We start from the raw sequence: 26,437 nt of genomic DNA, 5'->3' as shown, positions 1-26,437 counted from the left end.
GTGTTATGATGTTAGCATTTCGAAACTGAATTTTCCCTTTAACTTTTTATTTTGAAAAACTTCAAAGCAACAGGCTAATTGAAAGGATGCCTGGGTGGCTCAATCGGTTAAGCATGCGACTTCAGCTCAGGTCATGATCTTGTGGTCTGTGAGTTCGCGCCCTGAGTTGGGCTTTGTGCTGACAGCTCAGAGCCTGGAGCCTGCTTCAGATCCTGTATCTCCCTCCCTCTCTGCCCCTTCCCCACTCACACTCTGTGTCTCTCAAAAATAAATACATATTTAAAAAAAAAAAAGAATACAGTACCTGGGTTTACCAATTAATCTTTCCACATTTGCTTTGGCTCCTTTCTGTCTCTGGTGTGTGTGTGTGTGTGTGTTGCAGAGAAACTTTGTTAAACATCATGATACTTTGCCTCAAAATATTTCAGCATGTATCTCCTAAGAACAAGGATATTCTCCTACATAACCACAATAGTGCTATCATACCCAAGAAATTTAACACTGATAAAATAGTATTATATACAATATGATCTATAGTCCGAGTTTACCAGTTATCCTGGCACAGTTAAATCCTTTATAGTTTGTTTTGTTTTAATTCAGAATTCAAAGATTACACATTTCATTTAGTCTTCATTTTCTTTTCTTTCTTTCTTTCTTTCTTTCTTTCTTTCTTTCTTTCTTTCTTTCTGAGAGAGGGTGTAAGCAGGGAAGAGGGCAAAGGGGGAGAGAGAGAGAGAGAGAGAGAGAGAGAGAGAGAGAGAGAGAAAGAAAATATCTTAAGCAGGCTCCATGCTCAGCAGGGAGCCTGATGCAGGGCTTGATCCCATGACCCTGGGATCATGACCTGAGCTGAAATCAAGAGTCGGGAGCTCAACTGACTAAGCCATCCAAGCACCCCTCTTTTTTTTTTAAAGAGGGAGAGATTTTGTATATAGAATGACTTTCTTTTTTCTTCCTTTTATTAAAATTATTTTTTTAGTAATCTCTACACCCAACGTGGAGCTCAAACTCACAACTGAGATCAAGAGTCACATGCTCTACCAACTGATCCACCAGGCACCCCAGTTGTCCTATTTCTTTAGTCTCTTTTAATCTAGAATAATTCCCATGCCTTTTTGTCGTCTGTTGTACCATTACTGTTCTTGGTGAGTCCAGGCTTGTGTCTGCAGTGTCCCACAATCTGATTAGCGTCTCATTAACTGCTTTTGGTAAGAATAAGATGTAGGCCGTGTGTCCTTCCCATTGGATCACAGCAGGAGGTTCACAATGTCAGTTTGAGTTATTATTGGTGATGAACTTTGATCACTTGGTTAAGATAGATTTTTTCACTGTAAAGGTCTCTTTCCCGTTTGTAACTAATAATAATCTAAGGAGGGCAACTCTGAGACTATGAATATCTTGTTCACCAACATATTTCCACCCAGTGGAACCTTGTGACTTCTCAGTTGTTAGACTGGTGATTTCAAAGTGATGATTTTCTAATTCATTCGTTCCATTTTTATTTTTTCATTCCATTTGTTAGCTGGCATTCTTCTGTAAAGAAGAACTCTTTGTTATTTACAGTGTCACCCTAGACTCAGAGGGAATCCCAAGTTTGAATGTCTGTCATGACTCATGTGCTTTTGGATCTATTGCGTAATAAAAACTCTGCACTTGGAAACAGTAGTTGCTGAGATTACTCAGCTCTTCTGGGTTTGAAAAAAAGAGGCAGAATATTAGCGCATTTGGGGAATTGTTTTTCTTAGTGTTTGACCTGTTCCCAGCAGACATAGCATATGTTAATTTTTGAGACATCTTTCTCACCCTACTGGAATATTCTCAGAATTCTAATTTGTTGAAAGGTGCCATAATCCTTTGTTATTTACTGTATATAACAAGAGTTTTCCTGGGTACTTTGCTGTGATTTTTTTTTATCCAGTAACCTATTACATAATACTTTGGCTTCTTTGTGCTTATGAAGAGTCAAGTCTGTCCTTGGTCTACAGGACTTCTGAGTCTCCCCAGAGCTCAAGATGGGCAGGGACAGTCCTTTGAGGATGTAAGACCTTAGGCAAGTTACTTCTCCATTGAGACGTTCCTTATCTATGAAGTGAGGTGGTTAATACTCAGCTCATGGAGCTTTGTAGGGAATTCATTAAAGGAGATACATAGTGTTTGGCACATAGTTGTTCCAGATAAGTGTCCCATACTCTTGCCCTCTGAATTCCATCTTTCTTACTTGACTGAAGAAATTGTTCTTTAAAGTCTCTAATGACTTCCTCATTTACTAAATCCAGTGATGGCCATTTCTCTGACATCTTCCTTGATCTCCGTTATTCATCTGGAGACTCTTCCTGCCATCTTTCTGTTACACTGCATCCAGGCTTCTTACGCTTTCCCATGTTTGTTTGTTTTTTAAGTGTATTTATTTATTTTTTGAGAAAGAGAGTGCCCATGTGTGCTGGGGGAGTGGGGAACGGGCAGAGAGAAAGGAGAGAGAGAGAATCCCACTGAGAAGGCTCAGTGCTTCCAGTGCAGAGCCCTACACAGGGCTCAATCCCATGAATTGTGAGATCACGACCTGAGCTGAAATCAAGAGTTGCACACGTAACTGACTGAGTCCCCCAGGTACCCCTCCCACGCGTTCTTGTACCTGCCTCTCTCTGTCCTTATTTTGTGCCCCCCTCTCCTTTGCTCAGCATCCTCCACCATTGTGATCTCTGCTTGAACATATCAAGCTCATTCCTACTTCATCCTTCCTCTGTCTCACTTGCTTTCTCCCCAAGATCCTCTCATGGTTGGCTTCTTGCTCTGTAAGCCTTAGCTCAAATGTCACCTTCAGAGAGGTTTCCCCTGGCTACCTTTTCTAGCCTAGTGTCCTCCTGGTTACTCTATCCTAACACCTGTTTTTTTGTGGTTTGTTTTTTAAAAATTTTTTAGGTTTTATTTTCATTAAGACAGTAAGATTCTCTGATGACACAGCTTACTACGTTAAGCCCCCTCCAAAATAGAGTCCTCGTTACGGAAACAGTGCTTGGCATAGAGGAGGCCTGGAGGAAGTACTTGTTGAAGGAATGCATAAAATGGGAGAGGAATCTTTCTGACCTAGATGACGAAGATGCAGATGACGTACCTGATGGCATGCTTTCCGTGTGCGATCTAGTTACTCTCCATGACAACCCTAAGAGGCAGTGCTGTTTTTTTCACTGTTACAGATTTAGGAACTGGGGGTGGGGTGGGGTACAAGAGAGGTGAAGTAATTTGTTCCAGAGCACACAGCCATGTGACCAAGGGACTTTATTGTCTTGGGATGCCATTAGAAGTGAAATTTTCCTTTATGATTAAGTGTGATTGATTCTTTGCAAGCAAAAGCTCACATGACTTCTTTGGGACTTCTCTTTACCATCATTAAGTATTTCTAAAATAAGGAATTGCCAGCCATCTTACTAAGTCTGTGTCCACTAAAAAGTAAATGTCACCAGAATTAACGTGACCAGTGAGTCTACTTTATTGAAATACCAGGGTTGATGTTTGTTTTTTATTAGCTGTGTCATGAATAAATTATTCATGCTCTGTGTAATACATATATGATGTATTCATGCATCATATTTTACCAGACTTCTAAGAAGTTGATCTTTAGCTCCCTTAGAGAAGCCTAATGAGCCACAGATGATCAGGGACTCGTGCCTTAAAACAGTAATGCAAAGGGTGTGCATTGAATATGGTGATCCCTTTAGAAGGTTGCACATAGAAAATGTTTTTATTTAGACACCTCTTTCTTTTTTTGGTATTTAACTTAGTTTGCATTTGGAATCTTAATTCATTATTTATTTTCAGATACTGATTGAGAATTTACTATATACCAGGTATTGTTCTAGGCACTGGGATATAGTCATTAATAAGAGAAAGATGGGGCTTGTCCTCATGGAACTTACATGAAGTTGGCAATCAGGAGTGGCTGGGTCTGAGGGTCCCCTTAGGGTGGGGTGGTCAGCTCAGCCTCATCGCCAGACTGGGCCTCCTGGCAGATTGCAGTAGTCAGGCAGCCTTCACACGAGTAGCAGGCGTAAGACCATTTCTAATACTTGTCTTTTTTTTCTCCTAGGGAGAAATTGGAAGAAAAAGCCAAATTATATGAAAAAATGACTAAAGGAGACTTTATAGGTAAATACAATAATTTATTTATACTTCTTTATTTTCTGTAACTCATATAGCCCTGTGGTATTTCGTTATTTATTAAAGTCACCTTAAGTACGGGGAGAGATTTAAGAAATAACGTGCATTACCTTCTTTTTTTTTTTTTCAATATATGAAATTTATTGTCAAATTGGTTTCCATACAACACCCAGTGCTCATCCCAAAAGGTGCCCTCCTCAATACCCATCACCCACCCTCCCCTCCCTCCCACCCCCCATCAACCCTCAGTTTGTTCTCAGTTTTTAAGAGTCTCTTATGCTTTGGCTCTCTCCCACTCTAACCTCTTTTTTTTTTTTCCTTCCCCTCCCCCCATGGGTTTCTGTTAAGTTTCTCAGGATCCACATAAGAGTGAAAACATATGGTATCTGTCTTTCTCTGTATGGCTTATTTCACTTAGCATCACACTCTCCAGTTCCGTCCACATAGCTACAAAGGGCCGTATTTCGTTCTTTCTCATTGCCATGTAGTACTCCATTGTGTATATAAACCACAATTTCTTTATCCATTCATCAGTTGATGGACATTTAGGCTCTTTCCACAATTTGGCTATTGTTGAGAGTGCTGCTATAAACATTGGGGTACAAGTGCCCCTATGCATCTGTACTCCTGTATCCCTTGGGTAAATTGCTAGCAGTGCTATTGCTGGGTCATAGGGTAGGTCTATTTTTAATTTTCTGAGGAACCTCCACACTGTTTTCCAGAGTGGCTGCACCAGTTAACATGCATTACCTTCTGAGCCAGCACAGGGATGAGAAAATACATCCACAGTAATCTCTGATTGTCCAGTGTGCACCACATGTTAGGTGCTATGAGGGGACAAACAAGGGTAGCATGAGCCAGATTCTCTTCTCGGCCTTCAAGGGGATTGTCATCAGCGGAGGACAATGGCACGCAGAACAAAGTAAAGTTAGGAAACGAGGTCTAAATAGGCTACAATTAGAAACGATTCTACCTATATTAAAAAATGACTGAGGGGAATTACAGGTATATCAGGGTGTAGGAGTTAGGTTTCCTTGTCCCTATTTTCTATTTTTTTCTGTGATGTGCCTGTAATTGCTTCTAAAATAATAAGATCCCCCTTTCCCCATACCCCCTCCCCCCCAGAGAAAGAACGCCCAGCCTTACTATTAGATAGCAGTAGAAGAGATTTTACAAGGCACTGCATTTTTCATTGCCAAAAGGCATGTGAGGAAGTCTTTAGGGAGAAGGTAGGCTCTAATAGGATCTCAAAGGCTTTGGAGAGCTGGAGAAAGGGATTCTGCAGGGTAGAGTGGTGAGAGAAGATCAGCAGAGAGAGGAGAGGGCTAGTGTTGGCAGACAGACTAGTATGGCTGGGCCTGATGGGCTGGGAAAGGGGGCAGTGGGGCAGCAGGAGAAGAGGCAGGGCCAGAACCTTGGTCATTGGCTGCCCACACAGCCAAACTCCCTCTTTCCAGATAGCAGAGGCATGTTCCCTGCCTGGCAGGGAGCCCAGCCTGGGAGAGGTAGGCACTCTCAAAGCTAGGGGACGTGGGGAGAGGCTGTGTCTTCCTTTTGATGAAGCAGCAGGGTGTCCATTAACCAGGAGGCCTCACTGTTATGTGGTCTTATAACTCCGCTCTGAGAAAGTACATCTCTTTCCCATGTGAGTTATTTTGTGGCTTAAAAAAAAATTAGTCTTTTTTTTTTTTTTTTAATTCAGACTTTACTTGTAACGCTAATATAGAAATCAGGTCAAAGGAGTGTGCCTGTGGACCTGGGGATTTGGTTCTGTCCAGGATGGTGGGACCTGATAGGCCTGATAGGCATATTGGATGTTTGGGCAAGTTAAGTTTTGGAGCCTCAGTTATTCTCCACTGTACCTTGAGGGTTAACACCGGTACCTGGTAACAGGGAACGTAATACCTGTTCCATAGACCTTAATCCTGTACTCAGAGAAAAACCTCAGAGAAAATTCAGCATAGTGAAACTTAATGTAAATGTTATTTGTGAGTATTTCAACTGTCTTGGGTTAAATTGAATTAAAGTCACGGGTTGCTATTTAGCTTTCAGCGTATATGTTTTAGCTCAAGCATATTATAAGCCATAGGTCTTACCCGTCTCTGTATGCACTACAGATCCTGGCACCATGCCTTGCCTGAAAGTGGTGTTAATTGCATTGAAAAGAATTCAGATGACTTCTTTTGCCTATATTATGACCCTTAGAACGCCATACCACAACAGTATAATTAGGGTTGGTAATAATATAGCCCCTTGATTGGGGAGCTACATGTAGTAACACAGGTCTGTTGCTCTGGTCTGGCGACATGAGAAATGCAGTCCTGCTTCTATATTATGTCATTGGGTGAATGAGTCTCTTTGAAATCACGTGGTTTTATCTTAAAGTTACATTCTGAGACCATATTGCTCACTCATTGTATTGATGAGGCAACAGAAGACTTTAGACTCTTAAGATTTGTTTAGTGTGGTATATGTTTCTGATGGCACATTTGCAGCTCCACGGTTAGATCCCCCAGTGGCTCTGTGTCTTTGTAAACTTTCGGGGGGTGGCGGGGGTGGCGGATGCATCGACTAGTGAGCCGTCCAGGGGGAGTGTAGCCGCCCAGTGGTGAATGTGACTGCTTCATATCAATTCCATATGTGGTTTACATCTTTGAGAAGAATGTCAAAAATCTGAATATTGATTTTTATGTCTTAGATGAAGAAGCGGAGGATATGTACCTTGTGGATTTCACACAGAAGATCATAGACAAACACAAAGAGATGGAGGTGTTTGGTGCCAATAGAGATTGTAGGAAGGCAGGAGAAAGAGACGATGATGAAGAAAATCTTTCTGAAAAAGATATACCTCCTCCCCAGGACCCCGGTGAAGAATGGTTGGTGATAATGACATTAATTGGTCATGTTAGCATTCTCAGACTTGTGTTTACTTTTTTTTTTTTTTTAAGTAAGCTCTGCACCCAACATGGAGCTTGAACTCATGACCCTGAGACCAAAAGTTACATACTCCACCGACAGCCGGTCAGGGGCCCCGACTCGTGTTTACTTTCTGAAAGTGATTTTGTTTGGATGCTATCAAACCATTTCTCTTCAGTCTTCCTCTCTTTCCTTTAAGATTGGATTTACAGAAACAGTGGCTCCATAGAAGAAATAATTAACAAGACCGAGTCAGGTGCAAAAGGCATTAATACACCTGTTTGACTGATGTGGAAGCGTTTAGACAGAAGCGTATTCCTTTCTTACCTGGGCTGCTGCCCAGGTCATAATTCAGGCATTGTGGAGAGTCACTGTCCAGCTGGTGGTGATCTTCATTTCCACAGAAAAAGGCAGGCAGGACTCTGGCTGGGGCATTTCTGGCAGTGTCGTGTAGGCATTGTGGACCTCGGACCTGCATAGCAGGTCTTTCACTGGCAGTATGACCTTGATCAAGTTCCATCCTCACTGAGGCTCAGTTTCCTCACCTGTAAAACAACGAAGCCCGGTTTTCCTTATTGTTTGCCTTAAACTCCCTTCAGGAAGTAAGAGTATGTTAAGCTACCCAAGAAACTGCTCTGTGGAGTAGAAGCACACATGTAAACTTTTATTGAAATTATTCTAAATTTTACCTACGTGTACGTGAATGATGGGGAAGCAAACTAGTCTTTTCTCTGTGAGACCAATATGTCAATAAGTAAAGAGACCAGAATGAAAATTCCCTTCTAAGGATTTTCTCTACTGAAGACTGTGTTTACAAACTTGTTCAGACGTGCCTAAAATTGCATAGAGCTGCACTGATGCTGTAAAACTGTCTTGAGAATAACCCCGCCTGCTCACCCTCCTGCCAGTGCAGAGCCTACCCACCTTCTCTTCCAGGCTCAAATATCCTCATTATTGGGATCTTTGTTGGGAACCGCTCAGGATAGTTTGCAGCACTTGCTGACCTTTTGTCAGCTCTTGGCCCTGTCGGTAGGAGTCATTGGTGAGTGTAAGAGAGCAGGTCCGGCTACTGAGGATTGCAGGGACCTCACATCTTCATACTACCGAGGGTGTCCACGTTGTCCGGAAATAACATGACATTGGGATAGAACAGATGTTATCTGCTTTCTAAAAATTTACATTTGGGCTAGGTTTTCTGGCTGCATACTTGTTAAAAGCAACCCAAAGAGAAGCACATACGACGTAGTCTCTTCTACTGATGCTTTCCCTCATTGTTTCCAGTATGAGCGATTTCTCCCTCACCCGAAATCTGGTAGCACTTAGATATGCTTCCGACTCCTTTGGGTCTTAGCTTCTCTTTATTATTGACACACAACTGGCCTTGTTACTAGAAAAAAAATTCGAGGCAAAACTTTGGTACTTCTTTTATCCTCCCTGCTGATGTTAGGAAGCGTTTCATGGGCACGGGCCTTAACTCTCCCTGAGAGCGCTTTGAAGATGCCATGACTCTGAGCCCTGCCATATTACTCTTGTACCTCAAGTAATTGTTTTCCTGGAGCTTGTTCAGTGATTGCTGATTACATAGAGCACTTGCTGACTACTGTCTTGCCACTTCTGTTTTGAGGGGATCTGTACATTTTAGAGACCTTCTCCAGAAACAGAATAGCCTATGATTGCTTTTCATAGCAGAAATCTCATCTCCTTTGAAAGGTTTAATGTCTTTTTTTTTTCTTCCTAATGCTTGTATGATTACTAGCAATTTGTCAGTGATTTGAAGAGTTTGGAGGGCAATTGAAGGTGTCACATGCCACCATATGGTGAAGGAAGACGCACCGCAAGCAGTTCTGACACTTTTTTTGTTTTTAAATTAAGCTCCAGAATTGTAGCTACTTGTAAAATCCTTTTGGTAGTTAAGTTCCAGGTGGTGGAAAATCTTTCCGCAAAAATACTGTAAATAATTACTCAGACCATCTGGCTAGATGATTTTATTTCTCTATTCATTAAAAAAAGCGGAGGGGGGAGGGAGGAAGAAAGAAACTGCTTTCTGCAGTTGGAGGTTTTATTTCTCACAGCAATCAGCGTCAGGACTATAGTAATAGATTCCCAGACATTCAGTTTTCAAGTCATGGGCTAACAATTGGAATCAGCACGTGTAAGAGGAAAGAAATTGCTAACAAAAGCAAAGCCACATACATGAGACTCTGATATTGAGTTGCACCAGCAGTACTGACCCCTTTCTGTGTTTTTAGCCCCCTGCTAAAGGCTATAGGCAATTCCTTGCCCATAATTAAACAATAAATCTGTTGCATCATAATGCAGTTGAAATGTTTTCCATGAAAATCCGTCCATATTTCCTGTTGTGAGAAGTAGGAGTATTTCGTTTTGCCTTGATGTCTGCCTGGTTCCCCTGACTGTAACTTCTGTCTGGTTTGGGCAAAGCTAAAGAAAGCGGAACTAAAAGTAAAAGATAATAGACTGGCCCACCACTGAGCTGCTTTTGCGGTACAAAATGTGTGTTGCTTGGCTTCCTCCTAATTAATGAGTCCTCAAAGTAATCCTGACTTGAGAAATTTCTAATTGGAAGGAGCTGTACCAATTAGAAGAAGTAAAAGAAAGAATAAAAAGTCAGGTTTGCAAAGACTGAGAAAATGAGCAGGTTGAGCATGGTACAGAGCAAAGTTATGCTGGTAAAACATGTGGAATTGTCTAAACCAGACTGAAGGAAGTTCTGAGGTATTGCGACAAGGGTCTGTGTGGGGTGTTTTTATTTTATTTATTTTTTTAAATGTTTATTTTTGGGAGAGAGCAAGCGAGCATGCACACAAGCAGGGGAGGGGCAGAGAGAGAGAGAGAGGGAGACACAGAATCCGAAGCAGGCTCCAGGCCCTGAGCTGTCAGTGCAGAGCCCGATGTGGGCCTCCAACTCATGAACTGTGAGATCATGACCTGAGCCGAAGTCGGACGCTTGACCGACTGAGCCACCAGGCACCCTTGTATTAAATCACAGACATATATGATCAATCATTTTCTGCATTTTCTAAAACTAAGGTTTAACAGAAGACACAATGAACTTATTGTGTGTCAACTTAAAAAAAAAAAAACATGATCTTATCCGTGGTTATGGTCTCTCAGGGTTGAGAGTGTTTCTTGGTAGTGAAGCTTACATTACTTTTTTACTGTGCAACTAGTCTGTAACTTAAGGAACCATATGTCATGTACAAAGCCTTCTTCACATGTTTTCACTTTTATTTTAGGGTGGATTATGTGGATTCTTTAGGGCGATCTCGCCGCTGTATGAAAAAGGATTTGCCAGATCTGCTGGAGATGGATAAAAATCTTCAGGGGAGGCTGTAAGTATGTGATATGCAAACCTCTGCCCAGGTCTGAAATGCAGACATAGGGATTGTTTTATGGGTGAGGCTGCTTTTAGTTCATTGTCTTCATGGTCCAGTAAGAAGGTTTTTTTCTTGATGCGTAAGAATATTTGCTGAAGAACTCTTCTATGGTTAGCACACACACATAATCCACACTCAGGGAACAACCTGAATAGTTGATCATCCATATTGTGTAGCCACTGAAAGGGATGAGTTGGAGCTATATCTGTTTACTTGGAAGGGTGTCTGATTATCAGAGTTAAAAATATAGAATGAGCCCAAACCAACAAACAAACCTTTGTGGAGAAAGATATTTAGGAATATATACTTGGTTATCCCATAGCAAGTGAGAGCACGGAAGTGGTTAGCTTATTAACTTTATACTAATTTTTGCATTTTGAAGCAAGGGCCTTATTGCTAGATTTTTTCCTTTAGGGCCAGAGACCTCTAAGAGATAACTTGCTAGTACACTCCAGGGAGTAAAATTCCCCTCACCAAGGGCAGTTTTGATGTGGAAAGTCCACCTTGTCCAAGTCCTTCGGGTTCAGATCGGCCTGGGCTCAGCACAAGGAAGGAAGTGCAGGAGCCCTGAGCCGCCTGACACGGGACAGGAGACACTGCCTGGCTGCAGTGTTATGCAGCTGACCATGCAGCCGAGGCCCTGGCTTCTTCCTCCCCTTTAGCCCAGAAGGGGATGGGAAGGAAAGTGGTTTGTCTCAAGTGCTGAGGCAAGATTCTGTTGCACTAATGTAACAAGTCAGCTGCTTAATTAAAGAAAGATGAAAACAGTTTTTGCAGTTTCCCAGTGGTATTGTGGGTCAGAAAATTCTGTAAGGAATTATCTTATCAGCTAGAATTACTTGTCCATGATCCAGCTTACTGAACTGAAGTATTGCTGTCTCACAGCTCTTACCTAAATATAGCTTTGCTCTGTCCCCCTACTAGTTTCGTTAGTCCTGCTAATGAGAAAACCTTATTATCTGAAGATATGAGAAAAGAACTTCAGCGCCAGCAATGGGAGGAAGAAGAAAGAGAGGCCTTGAAAAGGCCGATGGGGCCCATACATTATGAAGACATTCGTGAAAATGGTATAATCATCTTGCAGCTTTTTAAATCTTTTTGTTTTTTTTGGACTAATGGCAAGCATAAAGGGAAATATTCATAAAGCTGTAGCTCTTACATAGAAATAAAAGATTCTGATTTCGAAATTGAAAATATCCCCTTTGTTTGCTTTATAGCCTAAAAAATACTCTTGTTGGGAATATCTTTCTAACAGAGGGCCTGCTGATCATAAGCAGGAGATCTTTTTGGCTTAGCTGCCTTTTTTTTTTTTAAACTTGTGTCAAATATTACTGCGTTTCTTTTTGCCTTCATTGGAAATTTAGCCTGACTCTAATTTGTTAATCAGGGAACTCTAATCTTCTGAAAAATTGTGACTTATTTCAGAGGCCCGGCAACTTGGTGTTGGATATTTTGCCTTTGCCCGAGATAAAGAGTTGAGAAACAAGCAGATGAAAACATTAGAGATGCTACGTGAACAGGTAAAAATTAAATTCAGAATTGATGTTAAGTATTTGAGAGCAGTTTGTTTCTTGTTGGACCATATTATGGAAATGGTCTATTTTTTAAATTGATACTCAAAATGGCCTTTTTAAAAAAATTTTTTTTTTAACGTTTATTTATTTTTGAGACAGAGACAGAGCATGAATGGGGGAGGGTCAGAGAGAGAGGGAGACACAGAATCTGAAACAGGCTCCAGGCTCTGAGCTGTCAGCACAGAGCCTGACACAGGGCTCGAACTCGTGGACCATGAGATCATGACCTGAGCCAAAGTCGGACACTTAACCGACTGAACTACCCAGGCGCCCCGGCCTTTTTTAAAAAATATTTATTTAATGGTTAATATTCAGAGCAGTGATGGATAAAAGTACATTAAATAAACTTTCAATTTTATTAAAGATTAATATTTCTGGTAATTAGTAAATATTGTGGCCATAAACCAGATACTGTATTATTACTTTTTAATTGATGTATAATTAACACATAACATGTTAGTTTCAGGTATACAATATACTTATTCAGTATTTGTGTATATAGCAAATTGATTGTTACATTAAGTTTAGTTACTATCTGTCACTATACATAGTTATAAAAATTTTTTTTCTTGTGATGAGAACTTTTAAGATGTACTGTCTTAGCAACTTTCAGATATGCATTACAGTATTATTAACTGTGATTGCCGTGTTTTACATTACATCCCCATGACTTACTTATTTTATAAGTGGAAGTTTAAATACCTTTCGATTCCTGTCACCCATTTTGTCCACCCCCTACCCTCACTTCTGTCAACCACCAATCTGTTCTCTGTATCTATAAGCTTATATTTGTCTTTGTTGTTTTTTTTTTTTCCTTAGGGAAGGGGGTTAGATTCCACATATAAGTGAGATCATGCAGTATTTGTCTTTTCCTGTCTGACTTATCTCATTTAGTATAATGTTCTCAAGGTCCATCCATCTGGTTCAAATGACAAAATATACTTCTTTTTTATGGCTGAGTAATACTCCATTCCTCCCACCCCTTCTGTATCCATTCATCCATTGATGGACACTTAGGTTGTTTCCATGTCTTGGCTGTTGTACATAATTCTGCAGTGAACATGGGGATGCAGATATCTTTTTGAGTTAGCATTTTCATTTTCTTCCGATAAATAAGCGGAACTGGAATCACTGGATCATATTTGAGGAACCTCTATACTGTTTTCCATAGTGACTGCACCTATTTACGTGCCTACCAGCAATGCACAAGTGTTCCCCTTTCTCTACATCCTTGCCAACATTAGTTGTTTCTAGTCTTTTTGATAATAGTCATTCTAATAGGTACGAGATGAAAGCTCATTATGGTTTTAGATTTGCATTTCCCTGATGATCAGTGATATTTAGCATCTGTTCATGTGTCTGTTAGCCATCTGTATGTATTTTTGGAAAAATGTCTGTTCAAATTATCTGCCTGTTTTTTAATTGGACTGTTTTAATATATATATTAATCCCTTATCCGATAATATGATTTGCAAATATATCTCCCATCCAGTAGGTTGTCTTTCATTTTGTTGATGGGTTCCTTTGCTGTGCAGAAGTTTTTAGTTAGATATAGTCCCACTTGTTTGTTTTTGCTTTTCTTGCCTTTGCTTTTAGTGTCAGATCCAAAAAGTCATTGCCAAGACTGATGTTAAGGAGCTTATGGCCTATATTTTCTTCAAGACGTTTTATAGTTTGGAGTCTTGTGTTCAAGTCTTTAGTCCATTTTGGGTTAATTTTTGTATATGGTGTAAGATAGCGGTCCAGTTTCATTCTTTGCACCTGCCTGTTCCTTTTTTCTCACATGATTTATTAAAGAGATTGTCTTTTCCCCATTGCATATTATTGGCTCCTTTGTCATAAATCAATTGACTGTGGATGCTTGGCTTTATTTCTGGGTTCTCTTTTCTGTTCCACTGATCTTTGTGTCTGTTTCTATGCCAGTGCCTAACTGCTTTGATTGCTATAGCTTTGTAATATAGTTTGAAATCAGGGAGTCTGAGGCTTCCAGTTTTTTTTTTCTTTCTCAAGAATGCTTATTCATGGTCTTTAGTGTTTCCATACAAATTTTAGCATTGTTCTATTGTGAAAAATACTTGTTGCAATTTTGATAGAGATTGCATTGAATCGTAGATTGCTTTGGGTAATATGGATGTTTTATTAATATTCATTCTTCCAGTCTATGAGCATGCTATATTTTTCCATTTCTTTGTGTCTTCTTCAGTTTCTTTCATTGTTGCTTTATGGTTTTCAGAGTACAGGTCTTTTACCTCCTAGGTTAAATTTATTCCTAAGCATTTTATTCTTTTTGATGTAATTATAAATGGGAATGTCTTCTTAATTCTTTTTCTGATAGTTTGTTACTAGCGTATAGAAACATAACAGATTTTTGTATATTGCTTTTGTATCTTGCAACTTCACTGAATTCGTTTATTAGTTCCAACAGTTTTTTGGTTGGTGTCTTTAGGGTTTCTATATATAACATCCCGTCTTCTGCAAATAGTGACAGTTTTATCAATAAACTATTATTTATCAGTATCAGAATGCTATTATAGTTTTATGAATGTAATTGCTATTCTATTTTGGTGTTCCAGACTTTAAAATTATAGCTGCTTAGAACTAACTTATATAACTTTGATGTTTTAAATTTGGTTTTAAGTATGGTACTTTTAGAGTGGCCTGGGTAAGAAAATAGAGAGTTATTTAAGGGATTTATTTAAGGGATTTATTTAAGGGATTAAGGAGTAGAACAGAATTGGTTGGTTTCCTTGAATGTGAAGCATTCCAGGGCGCTCTGTGAACACTCGCTAAACTTAGAAAACATGCCAGAGGGCTTGTATAAGAGGGCCTCCTAGGTCTGTGTTTTGAAGAGCTCAAGGCTAGCTGCCTAGTGGTGGCCTGAAATCAATTAATTAGTCTGTTTTTTAAGATGAAATTAATATTTAATCCTTTAAATTCACTTTTAATAATTTTAATTTGAGAAGAAATATTGTGAATTTGATTTACAGTAAATTTCTAATTTTCTGTTATATTCAGACAACAGATCAGAGAACAAAACGAGAGAACATAAAGGAAAAGCGAAAGGCTATGTTAGAAGCAAGGCTTGCTAAACTCCGACAAAAAAAGATGAAAAAGTCAAAAGAAGATGGAGCAGAGGAAGAAAACAAAGGTATATCATGGCTCATTGTGTCTGAACTTCAAAAGGAAAATCTTTAGTTCTAATGATGTCTCAGTGAACAGGACTGACAATCTGGAAATGAGTCATTTAGTTTTATTCTCTAAGCAAGCAGGGTACCTTTGGGGTACTGCCAGGAGCAGTTTTTTATAATCCACGTGGTGCAGAATGACACTCGAAAGAATCTTTTTATACAGACAAGAATATTAACGAACAGGACATTGTGTTACTTCATAGAAGGGCCTGGCTTAGTAAACGAGACTTCACTTAGAGCAGAGATGTTTTAAGATAAAGTTTTGTTGTACACACACGTTTTAGACTTGGTTTCTTTTGCTATGGCTATAAGTTTTTTTGGTTATTGTGCATTAATTTATTTTAAAGGAGAAATATATTCACAAAGTGACATAAGAAAGGAAAGAATTTACGAGTATAGACAGCTTCTGAAAGGACTGTCACAACACGTGGAAACACCACATGGCATGTTGTGTCCCTGAAGGATTCTGCTTGCTGCATGAGCTACCCTAGTCTGGGCTTCACTGCCATTCCTGAGACTCCTGCATAGACTGGCTCCAACGAGCTGGAAGTCTATTTTTGGTTTTAATCCTTTGGAGGTGGTGGGTGTCTAGGCAGGTAGTAGCTCTGCCCCACGTGGTCACCCAGTCCCCAGCTTCCTCCTGTTTTCCTGCTTCTGCCGTTCCTAGAGTGATGCTCTACCTGCAGGGTGGAAGCTTGCTCCCTACCACCTGTTCATGGTCCAACCCTAGGGAAGCGGGAAAGAGGGGAGAGGAACCTGTTGCTTCTTTAGGAATGTGAACTGGAAGGCCCACACAACCATGCATTTACAACCCACTGGCCTGATTGCAGCTGCAGGGGCCCCTGGGGAATGGCCTGTCTAGCGAGGTGGCCACATCTCTAACTGAAACTGGGGGCAGGGCGTTCCATTCCCAAAACGAAAAAGGTGAGTGTGGGTTTCAGGAGCATGTTATACAAGCCTCTCCTGTTCACACGGAAGCCTTGTGCTAAGCCATCGGCCATTTTCTATTCTGAACACAGCTTCAGTTTAGCTTTGAAAGGAGACAAGAAACATTTAGGAATTGGAAGATCATCTGTTTAGTTTTGTATAAATGCTGTGTTCCTGTAACATGTTAAGCTCTGCATATTGTTTCTCTATTTTTTGCTCTACTCCTGAACATCTGTCACCTCTACAAGATGTGGAGCGCCACACAGTGTTTTTTGAAAAATCTACTTTCTTTTAAAATCTAGCCAAAGGTGAAGAGCCTACAGCCCGCTGCCACACCCCAGCTCTTTGTCACTCCAAGTTCTCTTGCTTTTTCTGAGACTCTTATTTTAGTGGAGTAACTGGGGGTTTCTGGTCCTTCAGTTGTCGGTCTGGGGAAACAGGGTGGCATAGTGGGAAGCACAGAGACTTTGAAATACATCCCACCTGGGTTCAGATCCTGGCTCTTGTCACTTTCTACCTGTGTAGCATTTCTGAGCTTAATTTTCCTCATTTATAAAATAGGAATACTAACCCTGACTTTATGAGGGTTATTATAAGAATTACACAAACTATTGTACACATGGTACTTAGTTCACTCCCTGGGCCAAGATAGGTGCTCATTAAATACTGGCTGTTACTTTTACTCTCAAGATGAGCATGTTCTATTTAATGTTTATTTTAATAATAGCTTTAAGTTTTATTATAGTGATGTCTTATTCTCTTGCGAAAAAATAGATGTTATTGGGCCTTTGCCACCAGAACCAGAGGCTGTGCCAACCCCACGTACTGCTGCCCAGAGTAGCAAAGTGGAAGTCATCGTTCAGGAGAGGAAGGATACCCGCCCGGGAGTGCCGCATGTCCGAGAGTGGGACAGAGGAAAAGGTAAGGGGGGGGGGGGGTTCTAAACAGGCCTTGCACAGACTTTTCCAGTTCATCTCAGAGTGTGATTCTCATGAGTCTTAGTGTAGAGGCTTTTGAGGCTCACAGAACTCTCCAGATCTTTGAACTGTTTCTTCTCAGTACCCAGACCCTAGCTGTTTGTAAACAGGAACACTAGAAAGTGTGATTATAAAAGACCAGGGTCTACAACAGGTCATTTCAAAAGGACAATTTTTTTTAGAAGCACTGGGGAAGTTTTTAAAAATTTGTGCTACCCTCATGTGGCTTTACAGCTTTGGAATGCCCTTTCTCAGGAGCCACTTTTAAAAATCTTACAAGGTTTGGTATTTCAACGTCCTCTGTGTTTTTAGCAGCCTCCTTTACGTTTAGTTGAAAATAGTCTGCATGCCACAGGATTCACCTGGATTCACGTATGGTTCTGTTGGGTCATGCAGATTTTTCCGTAAATTATTTCTGTAAATCTACCATGATGCCCACAGCAGCTTCTTGTTGGAGGAGACCAGGATTTATGCCTCTTTGAACAAGATTGTTACAGTAGTGCATTAGCTCACCCTGTTTGAGCTGATGAGATCCAAGACTCAATAAAGGCAAATAGGCCAGTGCATTTGGTTAGTGCTAGTTAGAAATAGAGATGAAATGCCAAATTAGATTTGGACTTTCGTGTCTTCTAAAACTCAGTGAAGGCCAAAATTTGTATTTTGTTGTGAAGTACCTACATTATGTCTAGCAAATGATTTGAGTGTTTGGTTTTTCTGTATTTCTCTCTCAGATGTAATTTTAGTGCCTTTTTGGCAATACTTCCAGAAGCTACCAGCCTTCTCCGCCAGAGCCTTCCTTGAATCTTCCCCATCTGGAAGTAGTCACTCCCTTTGCTTAGCCTGCTGCTTCCTTATATTTTTGTAGGCCTTACGTATACCTCGTATTATATTATTGCTTTCCTTGCTATCTCCTCCAGAGAATGGGAGTTGCCATTTAAGAAGTATATGTAATAATCGAAAAGTAATAACAATAAAAATTCAACTGATTTGGTCTTTACTTCTAATAATACTCTTTCTTATTTTTATTAGAGTTTTCCTTTGGGTTCTGGTCGAAGAGGCAGTCAGATCTCCGAGCTGAGAGAGATCCTGAGTTTGCCCCACCATCGGATTACTTTGTGGGTCAAAAGAGAACTGCTTCCCTCAGTAGCGAGACGTGGAGCAGACCTGCAGCTGCACCGAGCGACCCAGGACAGTGCTCTGGCCAGAGTCGTGACACTGGCTCTTCACATCCACCATCCACTCCTGCCCCCAGCAGCCCACCACGAGCCCCGACAGTCACTTTTGAAACTCTGGACGATATGATATCATATTACAAACAAGTGACATGAATTTCCAAACCGTTCTGATTTGGGTCTCTACTGTGGATAGTGCCTTCTTCTCCTAAATTGGGGAAGATAATTTAATTTTAGGGACTGAATTGTACCTGTTTCCTCCCGTCCTTTCCCTGGAAGACACAGACTTCAGGTTGGATTTGTCTGTCAGCAAGGAAGAAAGTGAATGGTACCATGGGAATTCTGTGGCCACTTGGCTGTTCATTTTTTTCTAATTGATATGGAGCCCTGTCCTTCTGGATTTATGTGTAAGCTGTCACGTACGACCCCGAAGAGCTCGTAACCCTGTTTCATAACCACTTCCTTGGCTTACCTAGATTTAAGTGTTCCATTCCTTTCCTTTTGCAGATACTAGAGTGCAGCTTTCTTTGTTCCAAGGATTCAGCTTCCGTATCAATTCCATATCTGTCGGGAGGTGTGTTAGGCTGTCAAAGTGGCAAATGAGGGGACACTGTGTGGGGCAAAGTGATCTAGTCTCCAAGAGGACCATGAAGCTGGTGGACTATTAAGTAATAACATTTGAAATAAGATCAGAGAGGAGAACTTCATAATCCAGAAAGGTAGAGGTTGAAGTCACTTATCTTGTCATCCCATCCTAAATGATGGTTGTCACCACACATGCCTAGTGGGCATTTGGTAAGTGTATGTAGAGTCCCTGGGGCACATGTGGAGGCTGCTCAGCCTAGTCAGAGAGTGAGATGCTTCTTAGCTTAAGGGTTAGTTTTTCAGCTGGGCCTGCCTCTCTGTTGCGTCCACTGTAGGCCCTCATCACTCTCAGGAGCCAAGTCACATCAGAAGTCTGATTGGAATAGACCTGAGCTGGAGTAAGAGGCAGGGAGGTCCCTTTGTCTTTACTAACAATGAGCAGAGCTCCAGAAGCATTTCCTGTGCCCGCTGCACCTCCGTGTCTTTACAGCTGCAGACAAGCAGTGGGAGTTGGCCCATAGGACTCCCTGTAAGAATGTGCTAGAGCAGGTCTTTTAGGTGCCAGAAGGAGCCTGCACTCTTGGGGCTCTGATGCACATAGTCTCAGTGGTATTGATGGGAATGCCCCCTTCTCATTACAGATTGCAAACTGCAGTGCAGAGAAGGTCAATGACTTGTCCAAGGTCATGTAGCATCCGTATGGCAGCTCTGGGACTTCAGGGCAGTTTATTTAGGCTCATGTTTGCTCTAGCCTCACTTTCTCCAGTGCCATCTGCTCTCAGTCTTGTCCCAGTTATCAAATAGTATTAGATGAAAATCCCAGATTCTTGCAAACTTAACCTCTGAACTCCATGTCAAAGGCAAAGTTGCCTGCCCTATTAAGGGTCATTCTGTCAGCCTGATCAGGCAAATACCTCTTCAAAAAAAATTTTTTTAATGTTTATTTTTTGAGAGCGTGAGTGGGGGAGGGGCAGAGAGCGAGGGAGACACAGACTCTAAAGCAGGCTCCAGGCTCTGAGCTCTCAGTACAGAGCCCCATGTAGGGCTTGAACTCGTGAACCGTGAGATCAGGACCTGAGCTGAAGTCAGACACTTAACCGACTGAGCCACCCAGGCGTCCCAGGCAAATACTTCTTTTTAAAAAAATATACATTAATATCAACTGACCCAGTCACATTTTTTGCAAAACTTGATAAGCTGATCCTAAAATTGGTATGGAATTGAAGAGACGCAGAGTATCCAAAACAATCTTGAAAAAGAACAAAGTTGGAGGACTCGCACTTCCTCATTTCAAGACTTACTACAAGCTACAGGAATCAAAGCAGTGCAGTACTGACCTAGATCCATGGACTAGCGTTGAGTCCAAAAATAAATCCTTATTTCTGTGGTCAGTTGAGTTTTGACAGTGGTGCCAAGGCCATCCAATGGGGTAAAGGATAGTTTCTTCAGATGATTTTGGGACAACTATCTGCATGCAAAAGAATGAATTTGGACCCACAACTCAGACCATAAACAAAACCAACTCATTGTCAAAATGGATCAAAGACCTAAACATAGGAACTAAAGCTACAAAACCAACTGAAACAGCTTGTAGTACAAAGGGAGAGGGACAAAAAAGGAAAATTGGAATACTAGAGAGGAAAAATAGAAATAATAGTTCACTGGAATCCTAAGAAAACAAAAAAATGGAAGGGAAGAACGAAAACAATAGACAAATGAGAACAATGGAAAGAACGTGTTTATGAGGTAGAGCAGAAGGACTTGAGAGCTGATTGTGGAGAACAGGCGGGAAGGCCAGCCAGACAGCAGTAAGCCCAGGCCTGTGGGAGTAGCGGTCATGAGCAGGATCCCCAAATAACCTTTCATCGTTGCCCAGGATGGCCCAACCTAGGGTGGATGGCGAAGCAGTCTGCTCTTTGGCTTATGGTCACTGTCGACTAATAACTGTAAGTCGGATGTCCTCTAGGATGTCAAGACTATATAAACATTTCTAATCCTCTCTTAGCATACATGTAGTTGTTTCATGAGCCCAGTTAACATCCTCTTCCTTTTCAGACCCAGAGCTGAAGTGTTAACACAATTAGTTTTACCGGTTCTTGTGGGCCTGTTTTGTACACATGTATCCAGCAGATGGCGTTCAAGTCCTCAAGACTTCAGATCACTCTAGAACAGCACTGCCCCATAGAAATAGGATGCGAGCCCTCTGTCATTTTCAGTTTTCTGGGACCCACATTACAAAAGTGTAATTAATTTTATTGTATACTTTATTTAGTATATCCAAAATATTTCAACACTCCATATTAAAAAAATATTGAAATATTTTACATTTGTTTTCACACCAAGTGTTCAAACTCAACTGCAAATCCTCCATGGTACGTCTCAATTCGGATGCTAAGTTTTCATCAGGAGTACTCAATCTGTATTTATATGTCATAAAACATACAGGAAAAAGTAGACTCACACATCCACATTGTTGCAAAAAGACAAACGTTTTTAAGTTTGCCAGTAACTGAATCCAATATCAAGTCATAATACAATTTTAGTTCTTAGTCATACTAGCCACATTTCAGATGCTCAAAAGACACGTGTCTAGGGCTACTGTCCAGCACAGTACAACTCTACATGATCTGTTTTTATACACTTTATGGTCTGACCACACCTACTCCTCCCATTAGCAGCTAAAGGACTGATAAACATTTCTTCCAGGCATACGTTAAGCATTCAAGATATTATGGCAGTGTTTCACTTGAAGGCAAGGAGCAGTGAAATCTGTCAGAAAACATGACCACACCTTATTCATATCTTTGTAGAGCTAAGCGGAATGTTTTGGATCAGAAATTGCTTTGAATTACTTGTTTTCATTGTAATCTTTCCTCCGGGCCTTTGTGTGTTTTGATACAGTTCATTTGAATCGGCTAAATAAATCATTTTGTTTGCTTGCAAAATTCCCAAAGGAGAAACTTTAAATCCATATACATGAGATTTCTGCTATGTTTAGCCGTACATTTGCCAAAGACTTGTGGGATCATTTATTTCTTCTTAAAGCCATAGTGCAGCCTGCAGGATGGTTTTCAGCTAACCTTGTTGTGACATAGAGACGAGGCGGTAGAATTTAGAATTTGGAGCAGGGGTGGGTACTGGTCTTTACAGTTAACCCAAAATAGATCAGCCACGCCGTATGCGTGTAGTTTCTTTTTTAGCCTGTAAATTGAACTAAGTCAGTTATATGCCAAGCAATTCCTGTAAAAAACAACATGGCTAAGGTAAGTGATAATGATTGAAAAGAATTTGTTGACCCACTGAAAACTGGGAGAGAGAATGAAACTCCCCCGGCCCTCCCGCCTGGTCCTTGCCTTGGTGAGGCATTTTGCTAGTGTAGGTTGTGAACGTCTAGTTTAATGTTTATAGTTTGGGGTCGGTGGGGAAGAGACTGATGTGATGGGTGTAGATCATTGTCTAGGAAAACTGGAAAATTCATGGAATGAAGCAAGGTGTTTTAGTGAAAACCTATCATTCAGGCCCAATATTGATCTGTTACCCTGTTTCTTAAATCCTGGGCTCCATTTACATATTCATGCATGGTACATGTATGTTTGTTCAGTGACGGGATTGGTCAGAAATACTACTTCTTTTTCATCCTTAATTTAAAAAATTTCTTTCTCCACATTTCTAACTACCACGTTCTTCCTAATTCTGAAAGCTCACCTGCTTGGTGGCAGTTTTGCCTGGTGATAAGCATTTTCCCTGGGGTACATTGTATTCTGTTCCTGTTTCTTTTCTTTTTTTTTTTAGTTTTTTTTTTATTTTGGGAGAGAGAGTATATGTGTGTGCAAGTAGGGGAAGGGCAGAGAGAGAGAGGGAGAGAAGAATCCCAAGCAGGCTCCACACCATGCAGAGCCCGATGTAGGGCTCGATCTCAGGAACCACGAAATCATGACCTGAGCTGAAGTGGGATGCTTAATTGTCTGAGCTACTCAGGCGCCCGCCCCTCTGTTTCTGTTTCTGAGAGTTATCAGCAATTAAGCTTCCTTGAACTTGAATATGAGGAGTAGTTTTAGATACTCGACCCCTCAGCGCCCCTTCCCTGCCCCACACCTCTCTGCACATGTTGTTCAGGGTTGTTTATGAAAAACAGAAACACAAAAATAGGTTCTGCTCATAGCCGGTTCTCCCAGGTCACAAACATGTCTGAGAATGGCACTGCTGTTTTTGTAGGAGACCCAAGATTTACTGTCTTCAGTAATCAATAGATTTTTTTTAATCAAGGTATAATTTACATACAACATATTAGTTTCATTGTGCACCATAATCGTTTAATATTTGTATGTATCGTGAAGTGATCACCATAACGAGTCTAGGTATCATCCATCACCACACCTAGTTGCAGAATTCTTTTTCTCGTGATGAGAACTTCTGAAGTCTACTGTCTTAGCAACTTTCAAATATGTAATCCAGTGTTAACTGTAGTCACCATCCTGTACATTACATCCCCATGGCTTGCTTATTTGATAACTGGAACTTGGCAGTTTTTGACTCCATTTATCCGTTTCGTCCATTCCATCCTCTGCCTGTGGCAATCACCAATCTGTTCTCTGTCCCTGTGAGCTTGGTTTTTGTTTTTGTTTTGTATTTGTTTTAGATTCCACATGTAAGAGATCATAGGGTATTTGCCTCTCTGACTTCTTTCACTTGGCGTAATGCTCTCAGATCCCACCCGCGTTGTGGCAGGATTTCCTTATTTTTGTGGCTGAATAATACTCCACTGTATATAAATCTTCTTTCTCCGTTCACCCATCGATGGACACTTAGGTTGCTTCCATATCTTGGCTATTGTAAATAATGCTGCAGTTAACACATGACTGCGTATATCTTTTCCAGTTAGTGTTTTTGTTTTCTTTGGATAAATACCCAGAAGTGGAATTCCTGGATCATATGGTAGTTCGATTTTTAATTTTTTGAGGAGCCTCCATATTGTTTTCCATAGTGGCTGCACCTGTTTACATTCCCACTGTGTACCAAGGTTCCAGTTTTTTCAAATTCTCCCCAACACCTGTTATTTTTTGTCTTTTTGATAATAGTTATTCTCACAGGTGTGACGTGATATACCCCATTGTGGTTTTGATTTGCATTTCCCTGATGTTGAGCATTTTTTCATAATTTGCAAAGATCTTTACCTTAGGAAAGGCTTTTTGTCCCTGCTTCCAATGACCAGCATAAGTTTTAAGGTATACGTAACCAATGTAAACATAACATTAAAAAAATTTTTTTAACATGTTTGAAACTGAGCTGCTCAGATATTTTTAATTGGTACCTGATAGTTCATCAGATTCATCTGCATCATTGTTAAACCCTTCTTCAGTTGTTGGCTGGGTGCATTATTTCAGTATTAGGAATGAAGTGGCTATAGGCATCTTTTTTGTTTGGCTCAGCCAGCATTGGTCTTTATTCCAGTAGCTTCTCTCCTTTTAAATCATCCCTTTGGGCATTATTTTCAGAAGTGAGATTACTGGGTCAAAGGGACGATCATTTTTATGTTCCTTGATGGGTCTTGCCGGGAGACCATCTTAATAAGGGCCCTTGATGTCGTGATAAATCTCCCTGGTGGAGGATGCAGGTGGTTTGCAAGTGAATTCTGCTCTAGGATAAGCAGTGACCATAAGGTTTCAGTCTCCTGTGTAAACCTTCCTCGGTGGCAGGTGGTTAAGCTTGATCATGTGCGCTGGCCCCCACTCTGCTTCCTCTCAGATCACTTGTCTCTCCAGCTCAGCCCTTTCTTCTTCTCATCTGCCTAGAGAATTCAAGCATCTGTTGAGAACATGCTTTCTATATTGAATAGCAGAGAGGACAGTGTCTGTTAATTTTCCTAGTCCCATCTCCACCTCTTTTGTGCACTGAGTGAGGGCTCATTCTCATGCCTGTCCTAGCCTAAAGCTGGGCTTGCTCACTGATTGCAGGCACACAGTTACATCTGCACTGCTTTCTGTCTTTATCAAAGCATTTCTGATTAAAACTACAGAGAGCCAGAAACTAGAGAAAATAGCAAAGAAAGCCAGGACCAGGTGACCTGAGAGGGCTAAGTTTATAGCTTTTTGTTTTTAAGTATACAGCTGTATAAACTTCTAAAAGATATATTCTTGGGTCAGTGCCAATAATGGGAAGGAAGGATGCCCGTTTTTCTTCTAAACCTACACCCGATTCCTCACCCCCCGCCCAGCTTCCTTCTGATTACATGCACTTGCTTTTCCCAAAGCCTGTTCATAACTTTCCCACTTTTCACCCGTGTTCTGCTTGTGCTCAGCTTGCTGTGTCTGTATTTTTCAAGTACCCTTCTGGGTGCACCAAGGACTAGAAATCCCTTTGTCCTGTAGGCAGAAATCAGGGTGCTGTGATTCGGTTCCTCTCCTTGGCTAATCTCTACAGCAGCTGGGCTTCTTATGCTCCTTCCCACCACACTGCCAGCCCCTGGGAGGAGTACCCTAAAATACAGACGCCACCTCTGCTGGCAGTCCTTCCATGGTTTCCCATCACCTGCAAGATGAAGTCCAGGCTCGTCATTTTACAGCTGGCCCCTTTCTGCCCCTCCCACGCACGGCCCCTCCCCACTCGACACTAACCCATCACCTGCTCTACTTACTTCCAGTTCCCCAAACTTGCCAGGCACTTTAGAGCCTCTGCCCTGAGCAAGTGTCGTTCCCATCACCTGGAATGCTCTTCCTCACCTTGTTTCCTAGTCAGCTTGTCTCCGGAGCAGTTTCTGTCATTTCCATCGTGCAACCTTTTTGGACCGCTCCAAATAATTTCCGTTTGCTATTTAACAGTCATTGAGCACTTAACTGTGTGCTAGGAGTTGCGCCAACCCTGTACGTGCATCACCGCACTTACTCCTCACAGTCCTGGGAGGTGGGGACTAGTGCCCTTGAGAATATCACACAGATCCAAGTGCTGGGTTCAAGGTCACCTAGCCTAAGCTCTTCACTACCCAGTGGTAACTATCTTCTCTGGGCTTCCGTTCTGCCTTGCAGAGAGCACTCTGACTTGTCATTGTAGCTTTGTGTGCGTGCTTCTCCCCTCAGATCTATCCTCTGGGACAGAGCAGCCAGACAGTAAGTAAATGGAATGAAGAAGCCCCTGGGCCTGTGGTCATCTTCTATATGTTTTATAAACTTATTGCATGATCCTTTCATTTCTTTGTGGGAGGTGTTTCTTGAAACTTTGCTTATGGCCACCTGCATGGGTCTTTCAGGCTATTCATGGGACTTCGATGCCACAAATAGTTTTCAGTTGCTTATAGCAGCACTGTAGTTAATAATATGGACACTATGAAAGAGAGAGAAGACACGGCCCCTGCTCTTCATTTGCAGAGATGAGATTTGCCACATGGGACACAATTAGTGATTAAAGACAATACATTTGAATATCTGATTGCATAACATGCAAATTCTTTGGCATGACCTTCTTTGGCAAGGCCTTTGGTGATCTGATGCGAGACCACTTTTCCAACTTTGTCTACTATTCTCCCATAGACCCCAATCATGCTGATGTGTTTTG

General features: G+C 41.2%; 2 protein-coding genes across 11 annotated transcripts in view; both read left to right on the top strand.

The window, feature by feature from the left end:
* The window catches only part of CCDC174 (coiled-coil domain containing 174), a 24,850-nt gene extending 4,980 nt beyond the window's left edge, over window positions 1-19,870 (top strand). The window contains exons 4-11 of the mRNA XM_042911596.1: window positions 4,085-4,143; window positions 6,854-7,031; window positions 10,326-10,421; window positions 11,391-11,533; window positions 11,892-11,986; window positions 15,056-15,188; window positions 16,930-17,076; window positions 18,162-19,870. Of these exons, the coding sequence (XP_042767530.1) occupies window positions 4,085-4,143; window positions 6,854-7,031; window positions 10,326-10,421; window positions 11,391-11,533; window positions 11,892-11,986; window positions 15,056-15,188; window positions 16,930-17,076; window positions 18,162-18,460 (1,150 nt within the window). The 3' untranslated portion in view covers window positions 18,461-19,870. The remainder of the gene's footprint in view (window positions 1-4,084; window positions 4,144-6,853; window positions 7,032-10,325; window positions 10,422-11,390; window positions 11,534-11,891; window positions 11,987-15,055; window positions 15,189-16,929; window positions 17,077-18,161) is intronic.
* Window positions 19,871-19,981: 111 nt separating this feature from the next.
* CA2H3orf20 (chromosome A2 C3orf20 homolog) overlaps window positions 19,982-26,437 on the top strand; it is a 95,329-nt gene continuing 88,873 nt past the window's right edge. For 9 of the 10 annotated variants that reach the window (XM_042911522.1, XM_042911515.1, XM_042911569.1 and 6 more), the window contains exon 1: window positions 19,982-22,152. The gene's annotated coding sequence lies outside the window, so the exon portion shown is untranslated. The remainder of the gene's footprint in view (window positions 22,153-26,437) is intronic. The other variant, XM_042911507.1, reaches the window with a different exon arrangement.

Source organism: Panthera leo, chromosome A2 (genome assembly GCF_018350215.1).
Source record: "Panthera leo isolate Ple1 chromosome A2, P.leo_Ple1_pat1.1, whole genome shotgun sequence".
In the NCBI taxonomy this organism is placed as follows: domain Eukaryota; kingdom Metazoa; phylum Chordata; class Mammalia; order Carnivora; family Felidae; genus Panthera; species Panthera leo.
Note: the sequence above shows the minus strand (reverse complement) of the source record. Positions and strands in the feature narration are given on the sequence as shown.